Consider the following 26,551-nt stretch of genomic DNA (forward strand, 5'->3'; position numbering starts at 1 on the left):
CCCAGTTTAAATTCTGCCCACTGCCTGTCAAGTTGGATAAATCTTGCATTCAGACTTCCTTCCCATCTCCCTCCCATTTTCAGTTGACCAAATCTAGGTTTGCTAATTTTTACAAATGTGATTTTTTTTAACATCTGTTGTCCATCATTAATTACCCTTGAACTGGACAGTTTGATGGGTTTTTTCAATGGTTGCCAATGGTCACCATTAGGGTAGCTTTTAATTCCAAGTTTTATTAAATTTAAATGCCAACAAGTGGGACTCAATTTCATGTGCCTAAACCAATATTCTGAGTCATTGGATTACCAGTCCACTACTGGTACATTATCACTAAGCCATCGCTACCGCTTATATAAAAGGAATAAAATAAGACTTGAATTGTAATGATCCCTGTATTCTCTTAAAAATCCAAAGTACCAAGCTACTTCAATGAGGAAAATAATGAAAAAGGTTTTTTTTAATGCAGACTTTACTTACATATATCAAACTAAAATCAAAATAAAACAAATATGAATTAACAAGCAAATTGTAGTCAATTTAAATTACAGATTACACGTTAAATAAGTACAGCAAAGCGAATTCTCATGCATCTCCCAGTCAACCTGAATTCTATTGGTAAGAGCCTTCATCAAAGTGGAGCATTTCTCCTCTTTGTCTTCAGGTTTGCTCACAACAGGCACAACAGCATTGATCCACCAGTATTTATCTGAACTTTCAGTGCACCCATGGTCATATCTAGTAAATAGCTAATCTTAAGTAAGAGGAAGTTACACTGATCTTATATTTGCCTGTTGCTGACTCTCAGATCCAGCACTATTTTTTTTCCCCTTCGCTCTGCCTGCAATGTACTTCTGGATGATGTCAGCGCAAACATATCTGACTTTTATTTGGTTTCAACCAGTCTCATTTTCTATAGCTGCTTGAAGTTTGTAGTCTTTCTGTCCAGGTCCAACTCAAAGACAGAGTAATCTTTGAAAGCAGGGTCACTATACCAGCCATGCATTCAACCAGCAGTCTGTTCATGCAACAGCTGACACCTTGCTGGGAACCAACAGTTGCCATCATACAATACAAAGAAAATCCAGTGGATGTAAAATGGTTGGTTCAGTCTCTTTTCGCAACTAGACAAGTTGAAATTCATCTTTGTAGGGATGTACTATACAGAGAATGGAGAGGGAGACAACAGGCATCAATTCTTTGGGGCGAAGGATGAGTTCACATTAGATTTGGTACTAGGTAATGAAGCCTGCCAGATGCTAGATTTGGAGGTAGTTGAGCACTTAGGTGATAGTGAGCACAATTCGGTTATGTTTACTTCAGTGATAGAAAGGGATAGGTATATACCACAGGGCAAGAGTTATAGTTTGGGGGAAAGGCAATTATGATGCAATTAGGCAAGATTTAGAATGCATAGGATAGAGAAGGAAACTGCAGGAGATGGGCACAATTGAAATGTGGAGTTAATTCAAGGACAAGCTACTGCAGGTCCTTGATAAGTATGTATCAGTCAGGCAAGGAGGGAGTTGTTGAGCGCGGGAGCCATGGTTTACTAAGGAAGTTGAATCTCTGTCAAGAGGAAGAAGGCGGCTTATGTTAGGATGAGATGTGATGCTCAGTTAGGGCTCTTGAGAGTTAAAATTAGCCAGGAAAGAGACAAAAAGAGAACTAAGAAGAGAGAAAGAAGAGCCAGGAGGAGATATGAGAAGTCATTGGCGGATAGGATCAAGGAAAACCTGAAGGCTTTCTATAGCTATATCAGGAATCAAAGAATGATTAGAGTAAGATTAGGGCCAATCAAGCATAGTAATGGGAAGTTGAGCGTGGAGTCAGAGGAGATAGGAGAAGCGCTAAATGAATACTTTGCATCAGTATTCACACTAGAAAAAAACAATATGGTCAGAGAGAACATTGAGATACAGGCTACTGGACTAGGTGGGATTGAGGTTGCATAAGGAGGCGGTGTTAGCAATTCTGGAAAGTGTAAAAGTGGATAAGTACCCTGGGCTTCCCGGGATTTATCCTGCGATTCTCTGGGAAGCCAGGGAGGAGATTGCCAAGCCTTTGGCTTTGGTCTATATGTTGGCGTCTACAGGAATAGTGCCAGAAGACTGGAGGGTAGCAATTCTTGTTCCCTTGTTCAAGAAGGCGGGTAGAGACAATCTTGGAAATTATAGACCTGTGAGCCTTTCATCAATTGTGGGTAAAGTGTTGGAAAGAGTTATAAGAGGTAGGATTTATAATCATCTAGAAAAGAATAAGTTGATTAGGGATAGTCAACATGGTTTTGTGAAGGGTAGATGATACCTCACAAACCTAATTGAGTCCTTTGAGAAGGTGGATGAGGGTAAAGCGGTTGATGTGTGTTTAGATTTCAGTAAGGCTTTTGATAAGGTTCCCCACAGTAGGCTTTTGCACAAAATACCGAGGCATGGGATTGAGGGTGATAAAGTAGTTTGGATAAGAAATTGGCTAGCCGAAAGAAGACGAAGGGTGGTGGTTGATGGGAAATATTCATCCTGGAATTCAGGTACGAGTAAAGTACCACAAGGATCTGTTTTGGGTCCACTGTTGCATGTCATTTCTGTCAATGACCTGGATGAGGGCATAGAAGGATGAGTTAGTAAATTTGCGGATGCCACCAAGGTTGGTAGAGTTGTGGATAGTGACGAAGGATGTTGTAGGTTACAATGAAGCATAGATAAGTTGTAGAGCTGGGCTGAGAGGTGGCAAATGGAGTTTAATGTGGAAAGTGTGAGGTGATTCACTTTGGAAAGAGTAACAGGAATGTAGAGTAGTGGGCTAATGGTAAGATTCTTGGTAATGTAGATGATTAGAGAGATCTTGGTGAACAGACCCTTAAAAGTTGCCACCCAGGTTGATAGGGTTGTTAAGAAGGCATACAAAGTTTTAGATTAGATTACTTACAGTGTGGAAACAGGCCCTTCGGCCCAACAAGTCCGCCGAAGCGCAACCCACCCATACCCCTACATTTACCCCTTACCTAACACTACAGGCAATTTAGCATGGCCAATTCACCTGACCTGCACATCTTTGGACTGTGGAAGGAAACCGGAGCACCTGGAGGAAACCCACGCAGACACGGGGAGAACGTGCAAACTTGCAAACAGTCAGTTGCCTGAGTCGGGAATTGAACCCGGGTCTCAGGCGCTGTGAGGCAGCAGTGCTAGCCACTGTGCCACCGTGCCGCCCACGGTAGAGGGATTCGGAACCATGAGATCATGCTGCAGATGTACAAAATTCTGGTGCGGACACATTTGGAGTATTGCGAACAATTCTGATCACCACATTGTAGGAAGGATGTGGAAGCTTTGGAAAGGGCTCCAAGGAGATTTGCTAAGTTGTTATCTGGTATGGAGGGAAGGTACGAGGTAAGGCTGAGGGATTTAAGGCTGTTTTCGTTAGGGTGAAGTAGGTTGAGAGGCTATTTAATTGAGACATACAAGATAATCAGAGGATTAGATAGATTCAACAATGAGAGCCTTTTTCGTCAGATAGCAATGGCTAGCACGAAGGTACATAGCTTTAAATTGAGGGGTGATAGATGTCAGAGATAGTTTCTTTACTCGGTAGTAGGGGCGTGGAACGCACTGCCAGCAACAGTAGTAGACTCGCCAACTTTAAGGGCATTTATATGGACAAAGGCATATGGACAAGAATGGAATAGTGTAGGTTAGATGGGCTTTAGATTGGTTCCACAGGTCGGCACAACATTGAGGGCCGAAGGGCCTGTCCTGCACTGTAATGTTCTATGTTCTTTCTGCTTCCTACACCTTACTTATTACAGTCCCCACACTTGTTATTCGTTTGGAGCTGTGATGGAGGGACTACATCAGGAAAACGATTTGAATATTTATTTAAGACCATAAATATTAGGAACTGAGTAGGCCATTCCATTCTTTGCTGCTCTACCATTCAGTAGTATCATGGGATTGCCATGCCTCATGTCCACTTTCCTGCCCTTTCACCACAACCTTTGATTCCCTAAATGAGCAAGAATCTTTCTGTCTCAGCCTTAAATATATGCAATTCCTCTGCCTGTGTTCCAATGAGATCACCTCTAATGCTTCTAAATTCTAGTGAGTAGGATCCCAATCTGTTTAGTCTTTGCGCTTAAGACAATCCTTCCATAATGGGGATTGTCCAAGTGAACCTTCTCTGAACTGCCTCCAATGAAGTTTGTTAAGAGGATTAAACTGCTTGTCAAATGTGGTCTCATTAGCACCTTGTTCAGTCACACTTTCCTACTCTTATCTTGAAATCCCCTTGAAATAAGGGTCGATATGCCATCAGCCATCCTGATTACCTACTGTGCCTGTGTGCTAGCCTTCTGGGTTTCATGCATAAATACCCCCAGTCTCTTTTTGTTGCAACTTTTCTCAATTTAGATGATACTCTAGTTTTTTACTTTTTAAAATGAACAACTTCATATTTTCCACATTATACCCTATTTGCCAACTTGTTGTCCAATCACTCAACCTATCGATGTCTTTCTGTAAACTGTTTGTACTCCCTATACAACTTGCTTTTCACTTCATTCATACATTGTACATCAAACTACGATATAAAGATTACAAATACATGTTTTTTTTAATAACTAAAGCCATTAGTTGGAGGATGCTGAATTTTTGGGAAGTGGAAGATGCCATTGAGCATTTGTCTGGTTCCCTTGCTACTGTTGTTCTCTGAGTCTGATTGATGCTTTCAAGAGTGCATGACCAATGTGGCACAAGCAAAATCAATGTGTTGTTTGCATGACTTCACCAGCACTTGGCACATTTTGTTTGGCTAATTATTGTTTCTTTTGTCAAACTAAAAGTATTAGCAGCTGTGGAAAGCCATGCATCGTGGCTTAATTATTGGCAATAATACCAAACCTATCTATCTTTACAACTATTTTTTTTCTTTGCTGTTTAAATTTATAGCATTTGGGATTTACTTTATGGACCGAAGTGTTAGAAAAAAAATCAATTCTTTGTTCATAATCTTGAAAAACACAAAATGACTTATTCTTTATTAAATTAATTGCCTATTGGACACCACCATTTAGGTTATTCTCAAACAATAGTTATCCTTTCTCAAGATATTATTGCTAGTCAAATAGAGGATTTTATGAGTATGGTTGAAATTCAGCTTAGGACAAAATTCAGTTTAGTGCATTGAATTGGTCAATGAGCAAAGACCTATGCAGGATTTGAGAATTTTTTAAACTTATTAAAAATGGTTAGTTCCTTTGCAATGTGAAATCCTTGCTCTGGGTCATTTGACTTAACGATATTTTTGCAACGTCCACATACATGATATATTTGTTCAATAGCTGATCAGTGAACAAGGATTACTCTAACAACAACTTTTCCTTGTAAATCAAAAGGCTGGAGCTTGGAGTTGAGCTGTAATGTTTTTCAAAATAATGGTGACTACTACTACAGTTGTGTATTTTGTGCTATGGTTCTGAAAAATTTCTGGGTCATATTTATCTCCCTGCAAGACACGGTACTGCTTCCTGCCCAGCATGCCATTTTCCTTAATTACTACAATCCTTTCAGCAATGATAAAATGTTACAACTCTAAAAAGAGCAAATGAATCTTCTAAATGCTGTAATGATAGAATCTGTGACATGTAAATTATAACAGTATACCGTGACATTTAATTTTACTTGCATTGAGTAACCTGCATTCTGAAATGTTTGTTTGAACTATTAGTTACAGTCTCAATTTAGTGCGGCTCTCAAGTCATCATTAGTTGCCCTTTTTAAAAATAAATTAAACACATTTTAAAGGGAATCATTTTCATCAAGAAATAGTCTCTAGCTGTTTTCATTGTTTGTAGGCACATAACCCAATGATATAAATTATAACCAAGTAAATCTTCACATCAATTATATCTGATATCATTGTGATGAAGATAATGTGAGTTTGATTAGATTTCTTACAATCTGGAAACAGGCCCTTTGGCCCAACAAGTCCACACCTACCCTCTGGAGAGTAACCCACCCAAACCCATTCCTCATATTTACTCCTGACGAATGCAGCTAACTCTATGGGCAATTTAGCATGGCCAATTCACCTGACTTGCACATCTTTGTGACTGTGGGAAGAAACTGGACCACCTGGAGAAAACCCACGCAGACACAGGGAGAATGTACAAACTCCACACAGACAGTCGCCCGAGGATGGGATTGAACGTGGGACCCTGGTGCTGTGAGGCAGCAGTGCTAACCACTGTGCCGCCCCATTGCTTGGGTTGTTATCATTTGCCCTATTTAATAAGTGTTCTGAAAACTCTGGATTATGTTTAGGAATATTCAGAACTAGGTAGAAGACGAAGAGTAACTTACGACAGGTACAAAAGGAGCAAAACAATAGAGGCCCTAGGGGAGTATAGAAAGTACACAGGAGATCTCAAGAAAGTAATTAGGAGAGAAAAGGGGCGAGAGAAATCCTGGAAGGCAAGATTAGGGAGACTCCCAAGATATTACAAGTATATTAAGGAGAAGTGAATAACCAAGGGAGAAATCTGTGTGTTAAGTCAGTGGACATTGGTGGAGTTTAAATGAGAACTTCGTATCTTTCTTTACTCAGGGGAAGGAGGATGCAAATACAGACTTGAAGTTCTTGAGCAGATTGATATAAGAAATGAGGCATTTGAGGTTTTGGTGGGTTCAAAAAAAGGAAAAGAATCACCACATCTGGCTAATTTGTATCCCAGACTGCAGCGGGAGATGAGAGAGGAAATAACAGTGGCCCTGACCTAAAGTTTTAAATCTTCTCTAGCTACAGAGGAGAGACCAGAGGACTGGAGAACAGTTAATGTAGCCCCTCTTTACAAGGAGGTGATGGGAGAGACCAGAGAGCTAGAGAAACTACTGGAGAAAATTCTGAGCGCTAGAGACCTGGGTTCAATTCCCGCCTCAGGCAATTGTCTGTGTGGAGTTTGCATGAAAGATCATGTAATAGTTGCAGGAGAACAAATAATAATAATACACAAAGGGTCAGGCCTTTCAGCCCACTAAGCCTTCTGCTACTTCTTGCCCATACACCGTTTCTGTCCGTCTATTTGCCTCCTATTCATGTGTCCGTCAAAATATGCCTTAAATGTTACTAATGAGCCTGTTTTCACCTCCTCCCTTGGCAGTGCCTTTCAGGTGAACACCACTGTCTGTGCAGGTTTTCCCCGCATTTTTGCCCTAAACGTTCCCTATCTTATCTTGAATCTTGCCCTCTTCTACTTGATCTTTCCATCTTGGGAAAAAGCCTCTGACTATCCATCCTATCTATGCCTGTCATAATTTTGTAAACCTTTACCAGGTCGCCCCTCTGCATCCATCGTTTCAGCGAAAATAATCTTCAGTTTATCCAACTCTCCTTATACTTTCCAGACCAGGCAATGTCCTGGTAAACCATCTCTGCACCCTGTCCAAAGCATCCATGTCTTTATGGCAGTGTGGTGGCTAGAACTACAAGCAAAATTCCAAATGTGGCCTAACTAAAATTTTGTACAGCTGTAACATAACTTGCCAACTTTTATATTTAATTCCCCAACCAATTAAGGCAAGCATGCTATATGCCGCCTTGATCACCTTATCCACCTGTGTTGCCACTTTCAGGAATCTGTATGCCAAAATTCCTCTATGTCAATGCTCCTAAGAGTTCTGCCATTTATTGTATAATTTGTACCTGAATTTGATCTTCCAAAATGCATTACTTTGCATTTGTCCAGAAATGTGGAGGACAAGTTAGCTAAATAATTACATATTGATGTTATGGAAAGTGTATGTTGTTAAATTTTACACTGACAAGTAAAAAATAATACACCTACCATAAGTGTTGGTGTTTTTATTATAAATTAGCCAGCTCAGTGCTGTTGTGTTTTTTTTCGCCTCGCCACCACAGGATAGAAAATACAAACTGCATTCTTTCTGAGCAACATGTGTAAATATGTATTTTTTTGCTTTTATTCGATAAATATCTGTCACATTAAAATCTGTGCACAGACTTCACTTTTATAACTTTGTAATCATTGACTTAAGTTAAAATTTGTTGCATGTTTATTACTGTTGGTCCAGTCCAATCACTGTGCATTTTCAAACAAGAAAGTTTGTCATTGATATATTAATTGTTACGAAGTTAACAGTATGTCTGTTCACTCTAAAGTAGAAAGTGTTTTCTGAGTTTTGAAGTAAACTTCAAGTGCAAGCTCAGCTGGGAAGTGCAAGCCCAAATGGAAAGGCTGGGAGACGAGCTGTTCCATAAAATAGATACGCGTAACAAATGGCGGTGAATTGGGTACCTGAGTTTTGGTTGCTGTTTTGACAACAATTCAAATGTAACCAATTAGTTTAAATTATGCCCAGGATACTAAAACCCAATTGAATTTGAATTTATTGTTTTGACACCCAGTGGCTCAAAGGTAGAAGACAGAGGGTGGTGGTGGAAGATTGTTTTTCAGACTGGAGGCCTGTGACCAGTGGAGTGTCAGAAGGATCGGTGCTGGGTCCACTACTTTTCGTCATTTATATAAATGATTTGAATGTGAGCATAAGAAGTATAGTTAGTAAGTTTGCAGATGACACCAAAATTGGAGGTGTAGTGGACAGCGAAGAACGTTACCTCAGATTGCAATGGGATCTTGATCAGATGAGTCAATAGACTGAGAAGTGGCAGATGGAGTTTAATTTAGATAAATGTGTGGTGCTGCATTTTGAAAAACAAATCTTAGCAGGACTTATACACTTAATGGTAAGGTCAGAGGAAGTGTTGCTGAACACACAAACCTTGGATTTGCAGGTTCATAGCTCCTTGAAAGTAGAATTGCAAGTAGATAGGATAGTAAAGAGGGTGTTTGGTATGCTTTCCTTTATTGGTCATGAAGAGTTTGGAAAAGATTTACAAGGATGTTGCCAGGGTTGGAGGATTTGAGCTATAGAGAGGTTGAATAGACTGGATCTGTTTTCCCTGGAGCGCGGAGGCTGAGGGGTGACCTTTATAGAGGTGTTTAACATCATGAGGGGCATGAGTTAGATGAATAGACAAAGTCTTTTTTCTGGGGTGGGGAATCCAGGACTAGAGTGCATAGGTTTAGGATGAGAGGGGTAAGATAAAAGGGACTTCAGGGTCAACTTTTTTTATGCAGAGGGTGGTGTGTGTATGGAATGAGCTGCCAGAGGAAGTGGTGGAGGCTGGTACAAATGCATCATTTAAAAGGCATCTGGATGGGTATATGAATAGGAAGGGTTTGGAGGGATATGTGCCAGGTGCTGACAAGTGGGACTAGATTAGGTTGGACTAAAGAGTCTGTTTCTATGCTGTACATTTTTATGACTGTATGATAATTTTGTATGTGTGTGTGTAGAGGGGGATGCTGTTTTTTAAAAAAAGTGAGCATTTTGAAAATTAGTCAGAGAGCAACTGCCCATCTAACATCTTGCTCTCAACAAAATTAGAAAAACACTCTCTATGAAGGTACCTTTTCATGTAAAACATACTTGCAGTAATACAAAACAAGATGACCTGGGGAGATTACCAGCCGGAAGATTGAAGACACCTAGGAAGACAAAGACTGGGTGGTCTTGTGATTTAAGTTAATGTAATGTTTAACAATTGTGTTATTGGAACAGCATATATTTATAGAGTTGGAGTCAGATAGTAAGTAGTTAAAGGGGGGGGGCTTGAATTTGACTAAGGTTCACTATTAAAATTAAGAAAATGTTTTTTTTTTATTGAAACTGTTAAGATGCAGAAGTCGAACCCCTCTTGTTAATTAAAACTAAACACCCAGAATCGCTCATCTTGTCTCTGTTAAAATGTGAGTGACAGAGAACTCCTAACTTCCACTATTTAAAGGTAGTGGACATTAAACAAAAACTATTCATAAATCCAAGGCTTTTTTTTTAAAAAAAACCTACTTACTATCTAACTCCAACTCTATAAAAATAAACATTGCATTAACTCAACCCCTCACAACGCCAGGGACCCGGGTTCAATTCCAGCCTCTGGCAACTATGTGGAGTTTGCACATTCACACAATGTTTCCTCCAAGTGTTCCAGTTTTCTCCCACAATCCAAAGATATGCAGTTTAGGTGAATTGACATGCAAGATTGCCCATAGTATTCAGGGATGTCTACATTAGGTGCATTAGCCAGGGAATGTAGAGTAGTAGGGATGGGGGAATGGATCTGGTTGGGGGGGGGGGGTTACTCTTCAGAGGGTAGATGTGGACTTGTTGGGCTGAAGGGCCTGTAGGTATTCGATGATGATTCTAAGTGGTTATATTAGGATAGTTGTCAATACAGCAACCAAAACTCACGTATCCAATTAACAGCCATTTGCTGCATGTATCTATTTTTGGAATAACCCATTTCCCAACCTTTCCATTCGGGCAGCGGAGCCTGCACTTTACAGATACTTCAAAATTCAGAAAACACCTTCTGTTTTAAAGTGAATGGACATGCTTTTGACTTGATAAAATAATAAAATACTTTAATTTCTAATTGTGCGGGCAGAGAGTAATTTAATGCTGGCACTGTGTATCGGTGAATAATGATTAGATTACTTACAGTGTGGAAACAGGCCCTTCGGCCCAACAAGTCCACACCTACCCACCGAAGTGCAACCCACCCATACCCCTACATTTATCCCTTCACCTAACACTACGGGCAATTTAGCATGGCCAATTCACCTGACATGTGGAAGGAAACCGGAGCACGCGGACACAGGGAGAATGTACAAACTCCACACGGTCAGTCGCCTGAGGCGGGAATTGAACCCGGGTCTCTGACGCTGTGAGGCAGCAGTGCTAACCACTGTGTCACCGTGCCACCCATAATTAGTCTTGATAAATTAAAAATGTTTAATTCTGCTTTACAAGTGCTTGCTTCATTGAGCGAACAGTCACTGATGTTTACAGTACAGAAGAAGGCAACATAATTCATTGTGTCTGTGCAAGCTGAAAAGTGTTCTCAAACTTTGTCCCATTTTACAAACCTCTAGCTTTGTAGCATCCTACATTTAAAGTGCATTTCCAGATGCTGTTTGAATGCTGAGAGGTATTTTTTCTCTTCCATCTTTTCAGACCCCACAACAGTGGGTGAAGTATTTCTCTTCACTCTCCCCCAGTCCTCTTTTAAAATGTATGCCCCTGATTATTGATCTCTCTACAAAGTGCAACAGGTCCTACCTAACCACTGTTCCCAAGTTCCTCATGATATTATCCATCTCAACTAAATCTAGTCTTAGCTTCCTCGGTTCCAAAGAAATCACCCCAGCCTATACAATCTTTTCTACGTGCTAAAATGTTCTAGTCTAGCAGCATTCTCGCGTGCCATTTCTTTACTCTTTCTAGTATAATCCCATCATTTCTGTAATGTGACAAATTGGACACTCTGGTGTTTTATTTCTCTTGTCAGATATGTACTCTTTAATAATCTAAAATAGAGCTCTCTAGAATCCTGGTAGATTGTCAACAAAGGACACAGTTTCAGTTTGAATTATGAAAATGCTATAGTGAGCATTGTAGGATGAGGAATTTGAGGGATGGAGAGACGAGGAAGTGATAAATGCAGAAGTCCCAGATGAAATTTTTTTTCATCTATAACTCATGAAAATAATTGATTGAGGTACCAGAAAACATTGCTTGTGGAACAACGCTTCAGCAAAGAATCAGCATCCTAAGAAAGAAAGGAGAATGTCAGAACAAATAAACTCATCAACATTACAAAGCAGTTTGTTAATTTTCATAACAGGTCGGCTCACTGCTTTTGTTGGAAAATAGTTTTTGTATGACTTTGAAACTAGATATGCTAGCAATATTATGTTTTGGATTCCTGCATTTTGACATTTTTTTCAATAAGAGTGTAAAATTGAAATCTTTCCACAGCTAGAGAAGCTTAGACTTGTATATTCTATTACTTTCAAGTTACTTTTTACTGACGATATAGTGGCCTGTATATGCTTTTTGAATCCTGATGTAGGTATAGCATCAGACAACTCTTTATTCTAAAACAAATGAGTGTTTTTGAAGCTGAGTGCAGACAGAAACTCAAAGTTTTTGCAGTGCTTGATCGAAGCTCATTTTATGAAAATTATTTTCCTTCATTCATATATTTGAAGCATTTCTTATATAATTCTCTTTCAGGTACTATTTATTACTGTGATCTGACCCAAGATGATTTGGAGCCACATGTTTTCAGAGAAGTGACTGTGAAGGGATTTGACACAGCTGATTACCAGACTGTTCAGGTGATTCGGGCATTTATTAATTTTTCACTAATTATTTTGATGTTGGCAAGCTTAAATAATCATTTAAACTAAGTTTGTGCCAAAGGGTCTGTTTGCATGCTGTATAAAATTAAAACTCTATAAATAGTTGCTTTAAAAAGAAATCCATATGGAGTAGCAAACAGCTAACTCTGCTGACACAGGAGTGAAATTCCAGAATCTTCCAAGTGGAGATTAGGAGAGATTAATGAGCAGATCTCCATTTTATGACTCAAAATGGCAGGCAGGAGTTTAAAGCAGGAGCAGTCGTTGGCATAGACCCCGCTGATGCCATATTCAGGCAGGGTTGTAAATGGATGAGCAGCTGCCTCCCTGGAAACTGTCACAGTCATATCTATTTCAACTTATTTTTTGAATATTTACCACACCTGCTGACAACACATGTCTCTCATGATTATCCATCTTTTAAAAGATGGATATTATTCTTGGGGAAATAACTTTAGAATGAGGATGTGTCCTTTATTAATACTCCATTATTCAAGTAACCCAAAACTTGGATATCATTACTACAGGACTGCAAATGCTGGAGATCAGAATCGAAAAGTATGGCACTAGAAAAGCACACAGGTCAGGCAGCATCCAAGGAGCAGGAGAATTGACATTTTGATTCTCCTGCTCCTCAGATGCTGCCTGACCTGCTGTGCTTTTCCAGCACCACACTTGTTGACTACTATTATTATAGCTCTAGTTTGTTGTCTGTACTAGTGATCTGCGAGAATTTACTTGCTCGCTGCTAATTGCTACTGACTCAACCTGGCATTCAGTACAGTACAGTACTCAATTGAAACATAAGCTGGCGATAGCTCACCAATCTTATCTCTGCTGTCTATATTGATCAATGCCAACTACACTTAAGGGGAAATATAAGTATGAACCAGAACTGAGTATGCAGCTTTCTTAGTACTGTCTAGAAGTCAAGTTTTGTACAGATGGAGATTTGTGTATGTGTATATGCAAAGTCTCTCCTGGTTCGTCTGTCTGCTTAGAGGAAATTTTCATTCATTGTACCTGCCCTAATTCTGTGGCACTTATTTAAAATATAGATATAATGTGTTTTTTTGTATTACTATTACACAAGGAAACTCGGCCAGCTCTCCTCAACTTCAATGCACCACCAACTGTTAGGTTCTGCACTATTGATATCTTGGGTGTCAACAGTGTCCTTCAGTATTATTGTGAGTCCACCTACATTAACAGTTCAAGTTGGCAGCTCAATTGATGCAGGGCTTATGCTCGAAACGTCGAATTCCCTATTCCTGAGATGCTGCCTGGCCTGCTGTGCTTTGACCAGCAACACATTTTCAGCTGTGATCTCCAGCATCTGCAGACCTCATTTTTTACTCGAAGATTTTAACCTACTGCAAATCCTCTTGCAAGGATGCCTTCCTTGAAGAAGCTCTCTTCCTCCCTCTACAAGGATTTAAGTGAGTCTCTCTCTCACTGCAACCCCCAGGTCATCTCCCCTCCCCCAAGTCCCTCCTCCCTACCTTTTATCTTAGCCTGCTTGGCTACTCTCTCTCATTCCTGATGAAGGGCTTATGCTCGAAACGTCGAATTCCCTATTCCTGAGATGCTGTCTGGCCTGCTGTGCTTTGACCAGCAACACATTTTCAGCTGTGATCTCCAGCATCTGCAGACCTCATTTTTTACAGCTCAATATCACCACCTCTATGCAAGTAAGGATGGGCAACAAAATCTGGCCCAGCCACAACGCTCACATCTCAAGAGTGAATTATAAAAACTGTATAATTCAGTGGGCCACATCAATCCACCTCTATGAGAAACTGTTTGGTTGTCTTTGAATAGCTCACTTCCTGATTCCCAAAATCTAATCTATCAACTAAAAACATTGAAACCTAGAATACAATGGCACACTACTACAGAGTACAACCTGCAGTCCCCTCCCCAAAAGGGGAAGATCAGAAATGTTTAGCCCTGATACATACCCGGTTTATCTCGCTTCAGAGATAGAAATCACAGTATCTAAAAATTTGAAAATAAGTTAAAATAATACTGGATCGAGTAGATAGGGAGAACTTATTCCCACTTGAAAAAGAAAATGTGAGTAGTTAAGGTATCGAAGGCACTGCTTGTGGTGAGGGCAGTCTTTATTAAGACATTGAAGAAGGCTTTGGATAATTATTTTGTTAACGTGTGTAGCGATATGGAACAAAGGCAGGAAATTGGCACTAGGTAATAGAACCAGTGCAAGCTTGGGGGAAGTGGTGGCACAACAGTATTATCACTGGGTTGGTAATCCAGAGACCTAGTTAATGCTATGGGAACAGGAGTTCAAATCCCACTACGTCATATGGTGAAATTTTAATCTTCATAAATCTGGAATTGAAAGCTGACCTAATGGAAACTACGTAGCCGTTGATGATTACATGGAAACCCAGCCAATTCACTACTATCCTTTAGGGAGGGATGTTGTCACCTTTTCCTCACTTGGTCTAAATGTAACTCCAGACCCATCGCAATGTGATAGGCTGTTAAATGCTCACTGAAAAGGCCTAGCAAGCCAGTCAGTTCATAAATGAATAACACTGCTTTACACACAGTAGCTACTGGAGAAGTATTTTTCACTATTGAAAACAATGTTGTGTCTTTATTTCAGTGTGATTCCAGGTATGTAGATTGTACGTCCCAGTGATTTACGACTTGAATTAAACATGCTCCTCCAACAATTGTTAATAGGTAGACAACAGACTACTCAACAAGCTTGCAAAACCCAAATTGAAACATCTGATGTTAGATGTGATTCCATGATTGGGCACTCATTGAATAGATCAGAATTTGTTAATATCTACCATAGCAATAACTTCAAGCTAATCAGTCAATCTCATAAAATGGTTCATTTGCTATTGCTAGAAGCAATGTACACTCATATAAATATCCTGTTCTCTGGAAACAAACTAAAGAAACATTGCACTTGTTTTAATTACCCAGAAGTATACAAATCCTATGGTTTTGTGTAGATTCCTCCATAAAAATGCCTTGATCCATCAGGGTCAACTTGCTGACAAATCCATACTTCTCCAATCACAAATATAAATTGTGATTATCTACAATTTGGCATTTTTCAATTTGTCCTGATGTGTGTAAGATGAAAAGCTGCAGCAGTATAATACTCATTTCAGCAATATTCATGTAGCAATACTATTAATATTAAAAGTATTATAAATATTATTAATATTAGCAATATTACTTTGTTGGAGGGGATTGAGAGACAGGATCTCCATGCATTTGAAAAGGCAGGGACTGATTAGGGATAGTCAGCATAGCTTTGTGTGTAGAAAATCATGTCTCACAAATTTGATTGAGTTTTTTTTGAAGAGGTGACAGAAGATTGATGAAAGCAGAGCAGTAGACATTGTCTGCATGGACTTTAGCAAGGCCTCAATAAGTTTCTGCATCAGAGACTGGTTGTTAAGGTTAGATTATGTGGGATCCCGGGAGAGCTAGCCAATTGGAGAGAAAATTTACTTGACAGTAGGAGACAGAAGGTGGTGCTAGAGAGTTGTTCACACTGGAAGCCTCTGAAAAACGCTATGCTGCAAGGATCGGGGCTGGGTCCACTGTTGTTCTTTTATCTAAATGATTTGGATCAGAGAATAGAAGGCATGGTTACTGCAGTGTGCATTGGAGTAGTGCATACAATTCTGGTCACCCTGCTACCAGAAGGATGTTATTAAACTGGAAAGGGTGCAAAAAAGTTTTACAATGATGTTACTGATGGCTTGAGTTAGAAGGATAGGCTGCGTTTTTTTTTCCCTGGAGCATAGGAGGCAGAGGACTAACATGGTTAGTAAGCTTATGGATGACATTAAAATTGGTGGTGTAGCAGACTGTGCAGAAGATCATCTAAGAGTCCACCAGGATCTTGATCAACAAGATCACTGGGTTGAGGAGATGCAGATGGAGTTAAATTCAGATAAATGAAAGGTGTTGCATTTTGGTAAGACACAGTTCGTGGTAGGGGAGTGTTATTGAACAGAGAGATCTAGGGGTGGAGTGCATGGTTCCTTGAAAGTGGCATTGCAGGTAGGATGTTCAGGAAGGCATTTGTCACCTTGCCTTCATCAGTAAGAGCATTGAGTACAGGATTTGGGACATCATGTTACAGCTATAGAAGACATTGGTGGGGCCACATTTGGAGTACTGCATATAATTCTGGTCACCCTGCTATAAGAAGGATGTTATTAAACTGGAAAGGGTACAAAACAGATGTACAATGATGTTACTGAGACCACAGGGCTTGAGTTATAAGGATAGGCTGGGAATTTTTTCCCTGGAGCATAGGAGACTGAGGAGTAATCTTAGAGGTTTATAAAATCACAGAGGCTCGTGGATGTAATGGTGGGAAGGTCATTTATGAAGTACCTGAAGGTGGTTGAAAGTGGGATGTTCACTGATGTTTACATAATGTTCAGCACCATTTGTGACCCTCAGACAGTGAAGCAATCCATGTTCAATTGCAAGAAGATCTGGACAACATCCAGGCTTGAACTGACAAGTGGCACGTAACATGTGCACCCCACAAATGCCAGGTTTTGACCATCCCCAGTTAGAGATAATCTAACCACTGGCTTTGACATTTAGTGATGTTACCATCATTGAATCTCCCACTCTCCGTATCCTGGGGTTTAGCATTGGTGAATTTCTGCAATGTGTCTTATAAATTGTACACACTGCTGTAACTGAGCATTGGTTTAAGAGGCTCTGAATATTTGTGGATGTGGTGCTAATCAATGGGTTACTTTATCTTAGATGGTGTCAAGGTTCTTGAGTGTTGCAGAATTGTACTTAAACTGGCAGGTGGGAAGCATTCTATTACACTACTGACTTGTTCCTTGGAGGTAGTGAATCTGTGGGAGTCAGGAGATGAATTACTTGCTGCAGGATTCCTAACCTCTGACTAGCTCTTGTAGTGACAGTACTTATATGAATAGTCCATATCTGTTCCTGGTCAAGAGTAATCTCCAAGTGTTGACAGTGCTGATATCAGTGACGGTGATGTCAGGGGTCACTGGTTAGATTCTCATTTTGGAAATGGTCATTGCCTGGCAGTTATGTGGTTTGACTAGTCGAATCTTCCACGTCAGCCCAAACCTGGATGTTGTCCAGGTCTTGCTGTATTTGGACATAGACATTTTCAATATATGAGGAGTCCTGAATGATGATGAATATTGTGCAACCATTGGTGAACATCCCCACTTCTGACCATATGATGGAGGAGAGGTCATTGATGAGACAGTTGGTTGGTCCTAGGACACAACCCAGAGAGAGCCTGCAGAGTAGTCTTGGGGCTGACATGACGGACCTCCAACCACCACAACCATTTTCCTTTTTGCCAGGTAATGACATCAATTCATATTTTACTAGAGTTATTTGATGTTATACTCTGTCAAATGTGGCCTTGATGTGAAGGGAAATTACTTTCTCCTCACTTCTGGAATTCAGCTCTTTTGGCTATGTTTAGACCAAGACTGTAATAAGGACTGGAGCTGAATGGTACTGTCACAACTCAACATCAGTATCAGTGAGCAGGCTACTACTAAGCAAGTGCTGCTTGATGACACCTTCCATCACTTTACTGATTGGCATATGGGGTGATGGTTGGACTTGTCCTGCCTTTTGTGTACATGATAATTTTCCACATGATCAGTTAGAGGGCTCCTTACCTAAGGGAAGACATACTGGCATTGGAAGCAGTTCAGAGAAGGTTTGCTATACTGATATCATGTATAGAGGGACTGCCTTATGAAGACAGGTTGAATAGATTAGATCTGTATTCATTGAAATATAAATGAATGAGGGGAAGCATACACAGTCTTTAAGGGACTTTACAGGTAAATGTGGAAAAGTTGTTTCCCTTTGTGGGAGAGTCGAGGACCAGAGGACATATTCTCTATAACGGTTCACATATTTAAGACCAAGAACAGATGGACTTTTTTTCTCTGACAGTCTAATTAATCTGTAGAATTCCTGACTGCAAAGTGTTGTTGGGACTGGGTCATTAAGTGGAGGAAAATAAGAACCTGTGGTATTGGGGGCATGCTACCATGGTTACTGGATTGGCTAACTAATAGGAGACAGAGTTGGGATAAAGGGGGCATTTTAGGATGTCAGCCTCTAACTGGTGGTGCCCAATTAGTGCTAGGGCTGCCAATACTTACAACAGATATAATACTCTGCTGATAAAAGAGAATGTACCACAGCCCTGTTGGTGCATGACACAAAAATAAGTGGGAACGATCAAGGGTCACTGGACCCAATACATTAACTCTGATTTCTCTCCACAGATGCTGTCAGATCTGCTGAGCTTTTCTAACAATATCTATTCTTGTATCTGATTTCCAGCATCTGCAGTAATTTTGGTTTTTATTTGGCATAGCAGACTCGATGAACTGATTGGTCTACTTCTGCTCCTACATTTTATGACAGTGGGCAGCTGTATTAGAACAGTAGTGATGCTTGTTTGAAGAGCAGGTCAGGTACACTGGCTAGAATGACCTGTGTCATAACAATTCTGATGTTCTGTCAACTGCTTGGCTAGAGATGTAGTAGGTGCACATATTTACAGGATCATTACCAAATGTTGACAGGGCGCACAGCTTTTGCAGTATCCATTGCCTCCAAACACTACTCAATGTCATGTGGAATGAAACAAATTGGTTGAAGACTGGCAGCTATGTTGCTGGAAACCTCTGTAGGCAGCCAGATAGTCCCTGCAGTTGACCAGTCACCACAGTACCCAGATCCTTTTTCTGTCCTTGCACCATTGAATATCTATCAGTATAAAGCAAGGCCTTTCTGCCATGAATAGCTTCAGTTGCCAGTTTGCAACTACAGCTCTTCTGTAGATGGCAGTCACTTTTCTGAGAATAGGTTCCTCCTCTCTTAGTAGACTTACTCTCACTGTGGATTCTCTTATGTCTAATGTAATTCTGTCCTAAATTAGATTATCTTTTGTTGTGTAAATTTGCAAGGCTCTTCAACTGTGTTAATGCAGTCACATATTCATCAGAGAACTTTTTTCCCTTCTTTGATTCTGATATTGAACGCATAATTCACTTAGGGTTCAAAGCCTGCCCTCAAAGCTTTTGAAGTTTCTACCTTCCTTTTTACTTTGTTATAGCAGAGATTTGGGATGGTCAACAATTTATAGCTGTCTCTTCCTAGCAGCAGTGCAAGTGTAGCCATTTATTGATGCTCTGGTGAATGAAATAAATCTGTTGCAAGTTCATTATTTTGCCACTGCAAGTTGAACAGAGGCCAGTTCTACTTTTTATCACATTTCATTGTGACCAGGGCTGGGAGATGAGAAGTTACAGCCATTATGAGATTTCCCCCCAAATAACATTTGCCATCAATATTACCCACAATCTGGATTCCAAAATTTCATGATAAATGCATGAGGCCCCCCAAATCCCTCTGTGCTGTAGCTTGCTGCACTTCTGTACATTTAAATAATATTCAGCTCCTCTATTTGTCCTGCTAACATGGCAGAACTTCATTTTTCCCCACCTTATATCTTATCTTTCAAGTGTTTGCCCACTCGCTTAATCTGTCTGTGTCCTTCTGTAGATTCTCTCTGCCATTGTCACCACTGCCTTCCCACCTATTTTTGTGTCGTACACCAACATCACTGCGGGACATGGTGGTTCTAGCACTGATGGGATGCTAGTAATTAGAAGTTGCTATCCTGAAAATGCTCCCTTTATCCCAAGTTTATGCCTTCTATTAGTTTGCCGATCCTCTAGCTATAGTAACGATAACAGTCTGTGGAGTTGGGGTATTTATTTATTAGATTCATGTGTGGTACTTTATTCTGAATGCCTCTATAAATCCAAATATTACATCTACTGGTTTCTTTTTCATCTATTCTGCTTGTTACTGCCTCAAATAATTCTATTTGTCAGGCATAATTTCACCTTTATGAAGCTATGCTGACTGAATATATTATATATATTATATATTTCTAAATGCTCTGCATCAGGTATTGCATTCTTTATAATAGACTCTAACATTTTCCCAGTTACTGATGTTAAGGTAACTGCCCTGTAATTAACTATGTGTTGTCTCCCTCAGTTTTTGAATAAGGGTATTAAATTGAAAATTTTGCAATCCTCTGTAACTTTATGGATTCTCAGAAGATTACTATCAATGCATCCACTATCTCAGTAGCTACTTCCTTGAAACTCTTAGGATGCAGTACATCAGATCCAGGGGACTTATTAACCTTTAGCCCAGTTACTTTGCTTAGTACTCTTTATCTCTTGATAATTATTGTTCATTACCACCCCTCTTCCCACTTGATTTTGTTTTAGTCATTTTGGAATACTACTCATTGTCCTCTACTGTGAAGACTGCAAAGTATTTCTTAAACTCCTTTGCCATTTTCTTATTCCCGAGTATATTTAGATTAGATTAGTTTCCCTACAATGCGGAAACATGCCTTTCAGCCCTCCAAGTCCACACCAATCCTCCGAAGAGTAACCCACCCAGACTTATTTCCCTCTGACTAATGCGCCTAATCTATGGGCAATTTAATATGGCCAATTCACCTGACCTGCACATCTTTGGACTGTGGGAGGAAACCGGAGCACCCGGAGGAAACCCACGCAGACACGGGGAGAATGTACAAACTCCATACAGTTTGGAGTCACCCGAGGCTGGAATCGAACCTGGGACCCTGGTGCTGTGAGGTAACCACTCCCACTGAGCCACCGTGCCCCTATATTTCTTTAATATCTAATCTTGATTCAAAATCTATTAATTCCAATCATCAGGTAATTATATTTTCAGCAGCAAATCCCTGCTTTGCTCTTATTTCCTTTCCATCATTCAAATTATAGAATATTTAAATCTTTGTTTGAAAGAAAATACTGAATGATTTGGAGTGGACTTTATGTTGAGAGTGTGGTGCTGGAAAAGCACAGCAGGTCATGCAGCATCCGAGGAGCAGGAGAATCAACGTTTTGAGCATGAGCCTTTCATCAGAAAAGAGGCTTGTGAGCCAATGGGCTAGAGAGATAAATGGAAGGGGTGTGTTGCTGGGGAGAGGGTAGCTGAGAGTGCGGTAGGTAGATTAAAGTGCGGGTGATGGTGATAGGTCGGAGAAGAAGGTAGAGCAGCTTGGTGGGAAGGAAGATGGACAGGTCAAGAGAGCGGTGCCAAGTTGGAAGTTTGGATCTGGGATAAGCTGAGAGGAAAGGAAATGCGGAAACTGGTGAAATCCACATTAGTCCCATGTGGTTGGAGAGTTCCAAGGTGGAAGATGAGGTGTCTTTCCTCCAGGCGCGGGTAGTAAGGTTTGATGATGGAGGAGACCTTGGACTTGCATGTCCTTGGTGGATTGGGAAGGGGAGTTAAAGTTTTTGGCTATGGGGTGGTGAGGTTGTTTCATGCGTGTGTCCTGGACATATTCTCTGAAGCATTCTGCATGTAGGTGTCCGGTCTCCCCAATGTAGAGGAGACCGCATCAGGAGCAAAGGATACAGTAAATGACAGGGCCTTGGACGGAGGTGAGGGGGGAGGTGTGGGTGTAGGGTTTGCAATTCTTGCAGTGGCAGGGGAAGGTGTCAGGAGGGGAGGTTTGGTTGGAGGGGGCCTCTCCCCCTCACCTCTGTCCAAGGCCCCAAAGGAACCTTACACATCCATCAGAGATTTACCTGCACCTCCACACGTCATTTACCGTATCCGTTGCTCCCAATGCAGTCTCGACTATATTGGGGAGACAGGAAGCCTACTTGCAGAACACTTCAGAGAACATCTGGACACATGCACAAAGCAACCCCTTTGCCCCGTAGCCGAACACTTTAACTCCCCCTCCCACTCTGCCAAGGACATGCAGGCCCTGGGCTGCCTCCATCGTCAAACCTTAACCGCTTGACACCTGGAGGAAGGGCGCCTCATCTTCCTCCTTTAGATCCACCTCCCACGTGGGATTAATGCGGTTTTCATCAGTTTCTCATTTCTCCATCCCCACCTTATCCCAGATCCAACCTTCCAACTCGGCACCGTCCTCTTGACATATCCGACCTGTCCATCTTCCTTCTCAATAATCCGCTCCACGTTTCTCTCTGACTTATCACCAACACCCCCACCTTCATCTCCTACTACACTTTCAGCTATCCTGCGTCCAGCCCCACCCCTTTCCCATTTATCTCTCTAGCCCCTTGGCTCACAAGCCTCATTTCTGATGAAGGGCTCATGCCCGAAATGTCGATTTTCCTACTCGGATGCTGCATGACCTGCTGTGCTTTTCCAGCACCACACTCTCGACCCTGATCTCCAGCATCTGCAGTTCTCACTTTCTTGTAGACTATATGTTTCCTGCTAACCCTGCCCCAACCTCCCAATGCCTCACAACCAGCCACATTAAGTTTGTTACTGTGTGAAAAAGTAGTGGTTGATACTATTTGCTGAAAATACTTCATTAGAATTGAGGCAAATCTTTAAATTATGGGCTGTTGCACATTAAAACTGATATATATTGAATTTCTACTTCATATGTCTATAGTTGTTTTAGAAAGGGTTAAGTAAGGGTACCTTTAGTACCCAACAATTTTTTTTCTTGTGTTTTCAACACTTTAAGCCCATTTAAAAATGTTTTAAGTTTGTTATTGTATCACTTCACTTCTGCAGTAACTGCTTGGTGAATAGATGTTACTGCATTTTCTAAAAGCTGAGTAGAATTGCTGTCTGTCACAGTGAGCTGGAAGCTATTTTATGTTGACCCTCTCTTTAAGCTTCACGAAGCAGGAGGCACTTCACATTTATAAAGTTCTGGTGCGCTTTCATTCGGCTATCGTGGCAGTAGCGTTTTCCAAATGCCATCGCATTTTGTCTTAAAGGTCAGTTTAAAAAGTCACTGAAGCATCAGTAAAAGGATTAAAGATGAAAGAAATATAATAAGTCTTCTTGTACTTCAGTTGCAGAAACAACTGCACAAAGTCACCCTAAATGACCTACAGATCTTTTGATCAGAAGAAGCTGATTAGTCCCAGGCAAAGCATTAATTTTGTGACTCAATGAACTTTATGACATTTTGGAAGGAGGGCAACGTTTCAAATACTACTAAGTCACAAGATGTGTTATTGTGTAAGACCATAAGCCATGGGAGAAAGTGAGGATGGCAGATGCTGAAGATCAGAGTTGAGAGTCTGGTGCTGGAAAAAGGACCAGGAGAATTCACGTTTTAGGCACAAGCCAATAGGAGCAGAAGTAGGCTTAATTCTAATGAGTACACGCCCAGGCTGTTCAGCCTCTCTTCATAAGACAGTCCCTCTATACCTGGTGTCAGCCAAGTAAACCTTCTGTGCCCTCCAATGTCATCATACCTTTCTTTAGATTCAGGTGTCAAATATTGTTCACAATATTCCAGTTGTGAACTCACTAGTGTCTTGTATAGGTTTATACTTTTGTTATCTTTTATAGTCCATGCCCATTGAAATAAAGGCCAACATTCCATTTGCTTTCCTTTATTACCTGCTGAACTTGAATGATTTGTATGACTCATGGACAAAGTCACCCAAATTCTTCTGTTTTGTAGGTTTCTGCAGTCTTTCTACATTTAAATAATCTAGCTTCTGTATACTTGCAAATGTGCACTGTCACATTTTCCCATATTACATGCCATCTGCCAGGTTTTTGCCCACTCGCATAACCTGTCCATATCCCTCTCCAGATTCTTTGTGTCATCCCGACCACTTCCTTCCCACTTACTTTTGTATCATCCGCAAACTTGGTAATCATGCTTTCACTTTCCTCATCATTTACATGTTATTGTAAGTATTTGTGGCCCCTGTACTGACTCTCGTGGCACTCCCCTTTATCAGGCCCATCTAGAGCAGAATTTTTAATTTTGTGCTCAGAACTGCAGGAAAGATGAAAAAACAAACATTCAGGGGTGTGGAGGGGGCGTTTGTTGGTGATTTGCTACTGTGGTTAGTGGGGCTTAAAAATAATTTAACAGAGATGGGATACGAATTGGAGGCACAGTTGTCAATGGTATGCAAACAAATATCGAAAAATTGCCAAGTAGATCAAGAAGACAGTGCAAATATATTCAATTTAAGATACAAGGAAGTTTGGCAAGGCTGGATAGCGTTTATTTTAATGCAAGGAGTCTTGCAAATAACAAAAGTGAAATGGACATTTTTCATATAGCATGAGGAAGTGAATTCATTGCTATCAACGACACATGGTTGAAGGATAGGGCTGGCAGCTCAATATTCTGAGGTGTGAAATCTTCAAGTGAGACAGTAGGGGGAATGTTGTGAGTGATCAAAAAAGGACATGGAGGCCAGTGGTTTGAAACTCGAAACCAAAATGGAGGCAGTCACTTTGCTGGGGATGTACAAGAGACTCCTAAACTGTCGGGGAGAGAGACGATGACAAATAGCTGGGAAATATCAAAGAAGTTTAAAAATAGCAGGGTAATAATAAGGGATTTTAACTTCCCCATTATTAACTGGGTTTCACAAAGTGTGAAAGGCTTGGGGTGGGGGGAGGTGTTCTCAAATGTGTCCCGAGGAACTTTTTACATCAGCACTTAGAGAGAATAGAATATAAAGATGGGCCAGAAATAAATGTTCTGAATTGGGGAAGGATGAATTTCATGCTGAGAAAGCATCTTTCCGAAGTGGACTGCAAGCAGCTACTTGCAGAAAAATACACATCGACCAATGGAAGGCATTCAGAAGAGTAAGAGTAAAGGGGAACGGTGGGATCAGCATGACCAAATAACCCAAGAGTGTACAGAATTGGATAAAAGAAAATACATTCACCCAAGAGGAGTGTAGAATGTGCAGGGGATTAATTAGAAAAGAAACTCGGAGAATGGAGGTAAAGAAATAATAACTTTAAGGAAAATCCAATTGTTTTTTATAACCCTATTAAAAGCAAAAGAATAACCAGAGAAAGAGTAAGGCATGCATCTTGACACTTTTTTTTAGATTAGATTAGATTCCCTACAGTGTGAAAACAGGTCCTTCAGCCCATCCAGTCCATACCGACACTCCAAAGAGTAACCCACCCAGACCCATTTCCCGCTGATTAATGCACCTAACACTATAGGCAATTTAGCATAGCCAGTTCACCTGACTTGCACATTTTTTGGATTGTGGGAGGAAACCGGAGCAACTGGAGGAAACCCACGCAGACATGGGGAGAATGTACAAACTCTACACAGACAGTCGCCCAAGGCTGGAATCAAACCAGGGACCCTGGTGCTGTGAGGTAGCAGTGCTAACCACTGGGCCATACCTTGAATGAAGTGCTGCTCTCGATGTCATAGAGGTGTACAGCACGGAAACAGACCCTTTGGTCCAACTCATCCATGCTGACCAGATATCCTAACCTAATCTAGTCCCATTTGCCAACACTTGGCCCATATCCCTGTAAACCCTTCCTATTCAGGTACCCATCCAGATGTTGTCATTGTACCAGCCTTCACCACTTCCTCTGGCAGTTCATTCCATACATGCACCACCCTCTGCATGAAAAAGTTGCTCCTTGGGTCCCTTTTAAATTTTTTTCCCTCTCACCCTAACCTATGCTGTCTAATTCTGGACTGCCCCACCCCAAGGAAATGACCATGTCTATTTACGCTAACCATGCCCCTCATGATTTTATAAACCTCTATAAGGTTACCCGTCAGCCTCTGACGCTGCAGGGAAAACAGCTCCAGCCTATTCAGCCACTCCCTTTAGCTCAAGCCCTCCAACTTTGACAATATCCTTGTCAGTCTTTTCTGAACCATTTCAAGTTTCACAAGATCTTTCTTATGAGAGGGAGACCAGAGATGCACTCAATATACCAAAATTGACCAAATCAATGTCCTGTACAGCCGCAACATGATCTACTGACTCTTAAACTCGATGGTCCAACCAATAAAGGAAAGCATACCAAACGCCGCCTTCACTATCCTATCTAACTGCGACTCCACTTTGAAGGGACTGTGAACCTGCCCTCCAAAGTCTGTTTGTTAGCAGCACTATCCAGGACCTTGCCATTAAGTGTGTAAGCCATGCCCTGTTTGCCTTTTCAAAATGCAGCATCTGACATTTGTCTGAATTAAACTCCATCTGCTATTCCTCGGCCCATTGGTCCATCTGATCAAGATCTCATTGTACTCTGAGGTAATCTCCTTCACTGTCCGCTATACCTGTAATTTTGGTGTCATCTGCAAACCTATTAACTATACCTCCTATGTTCACATCCAAATCATTTATATAAATGATCAAA

General features: G+C 40.8%; 1 protein-coding gene across 1 annotated transcript in view; it reads left to right on the plus strand.

Moving 5' to 3' along the window:
• Positions 1–26,551, plus strand: part of LOC132836977 (prolyl endopeptidase-like) — a 162,521-nt gene that overhangs the window by 78,934 nt on the left and 57,036 nt on the right. The window contains exon 10 of the mRNA XM_060856581.1: positions 12,153–12,256. Within this exon, the coding sequence (XP_060712564.1) occupies positions 12,153–12,256 (104 nt within the window). The remainder of the gene's footprint in view (positions 1–12,152; positions 12,257–26,551) is intronic.

Source organism: Hemiscyllium ocellatum, chromosome 3, assembly GCF_020745735.1.
Source record: "Hemiscyllium ocellatum isolate sHemOce1 chromosome 3, sHemOce1.pat.X.cur, whole genome shotgun sequence".
Taxonomy (NCBI): domain Eukaryota; kingdom Metazoa; phylum Chordata; class Chondrichthyes; order Orectolobiformes; family Hemiscylliidae; genus Hemiscyllium; species Hemiscyllium ocellatum.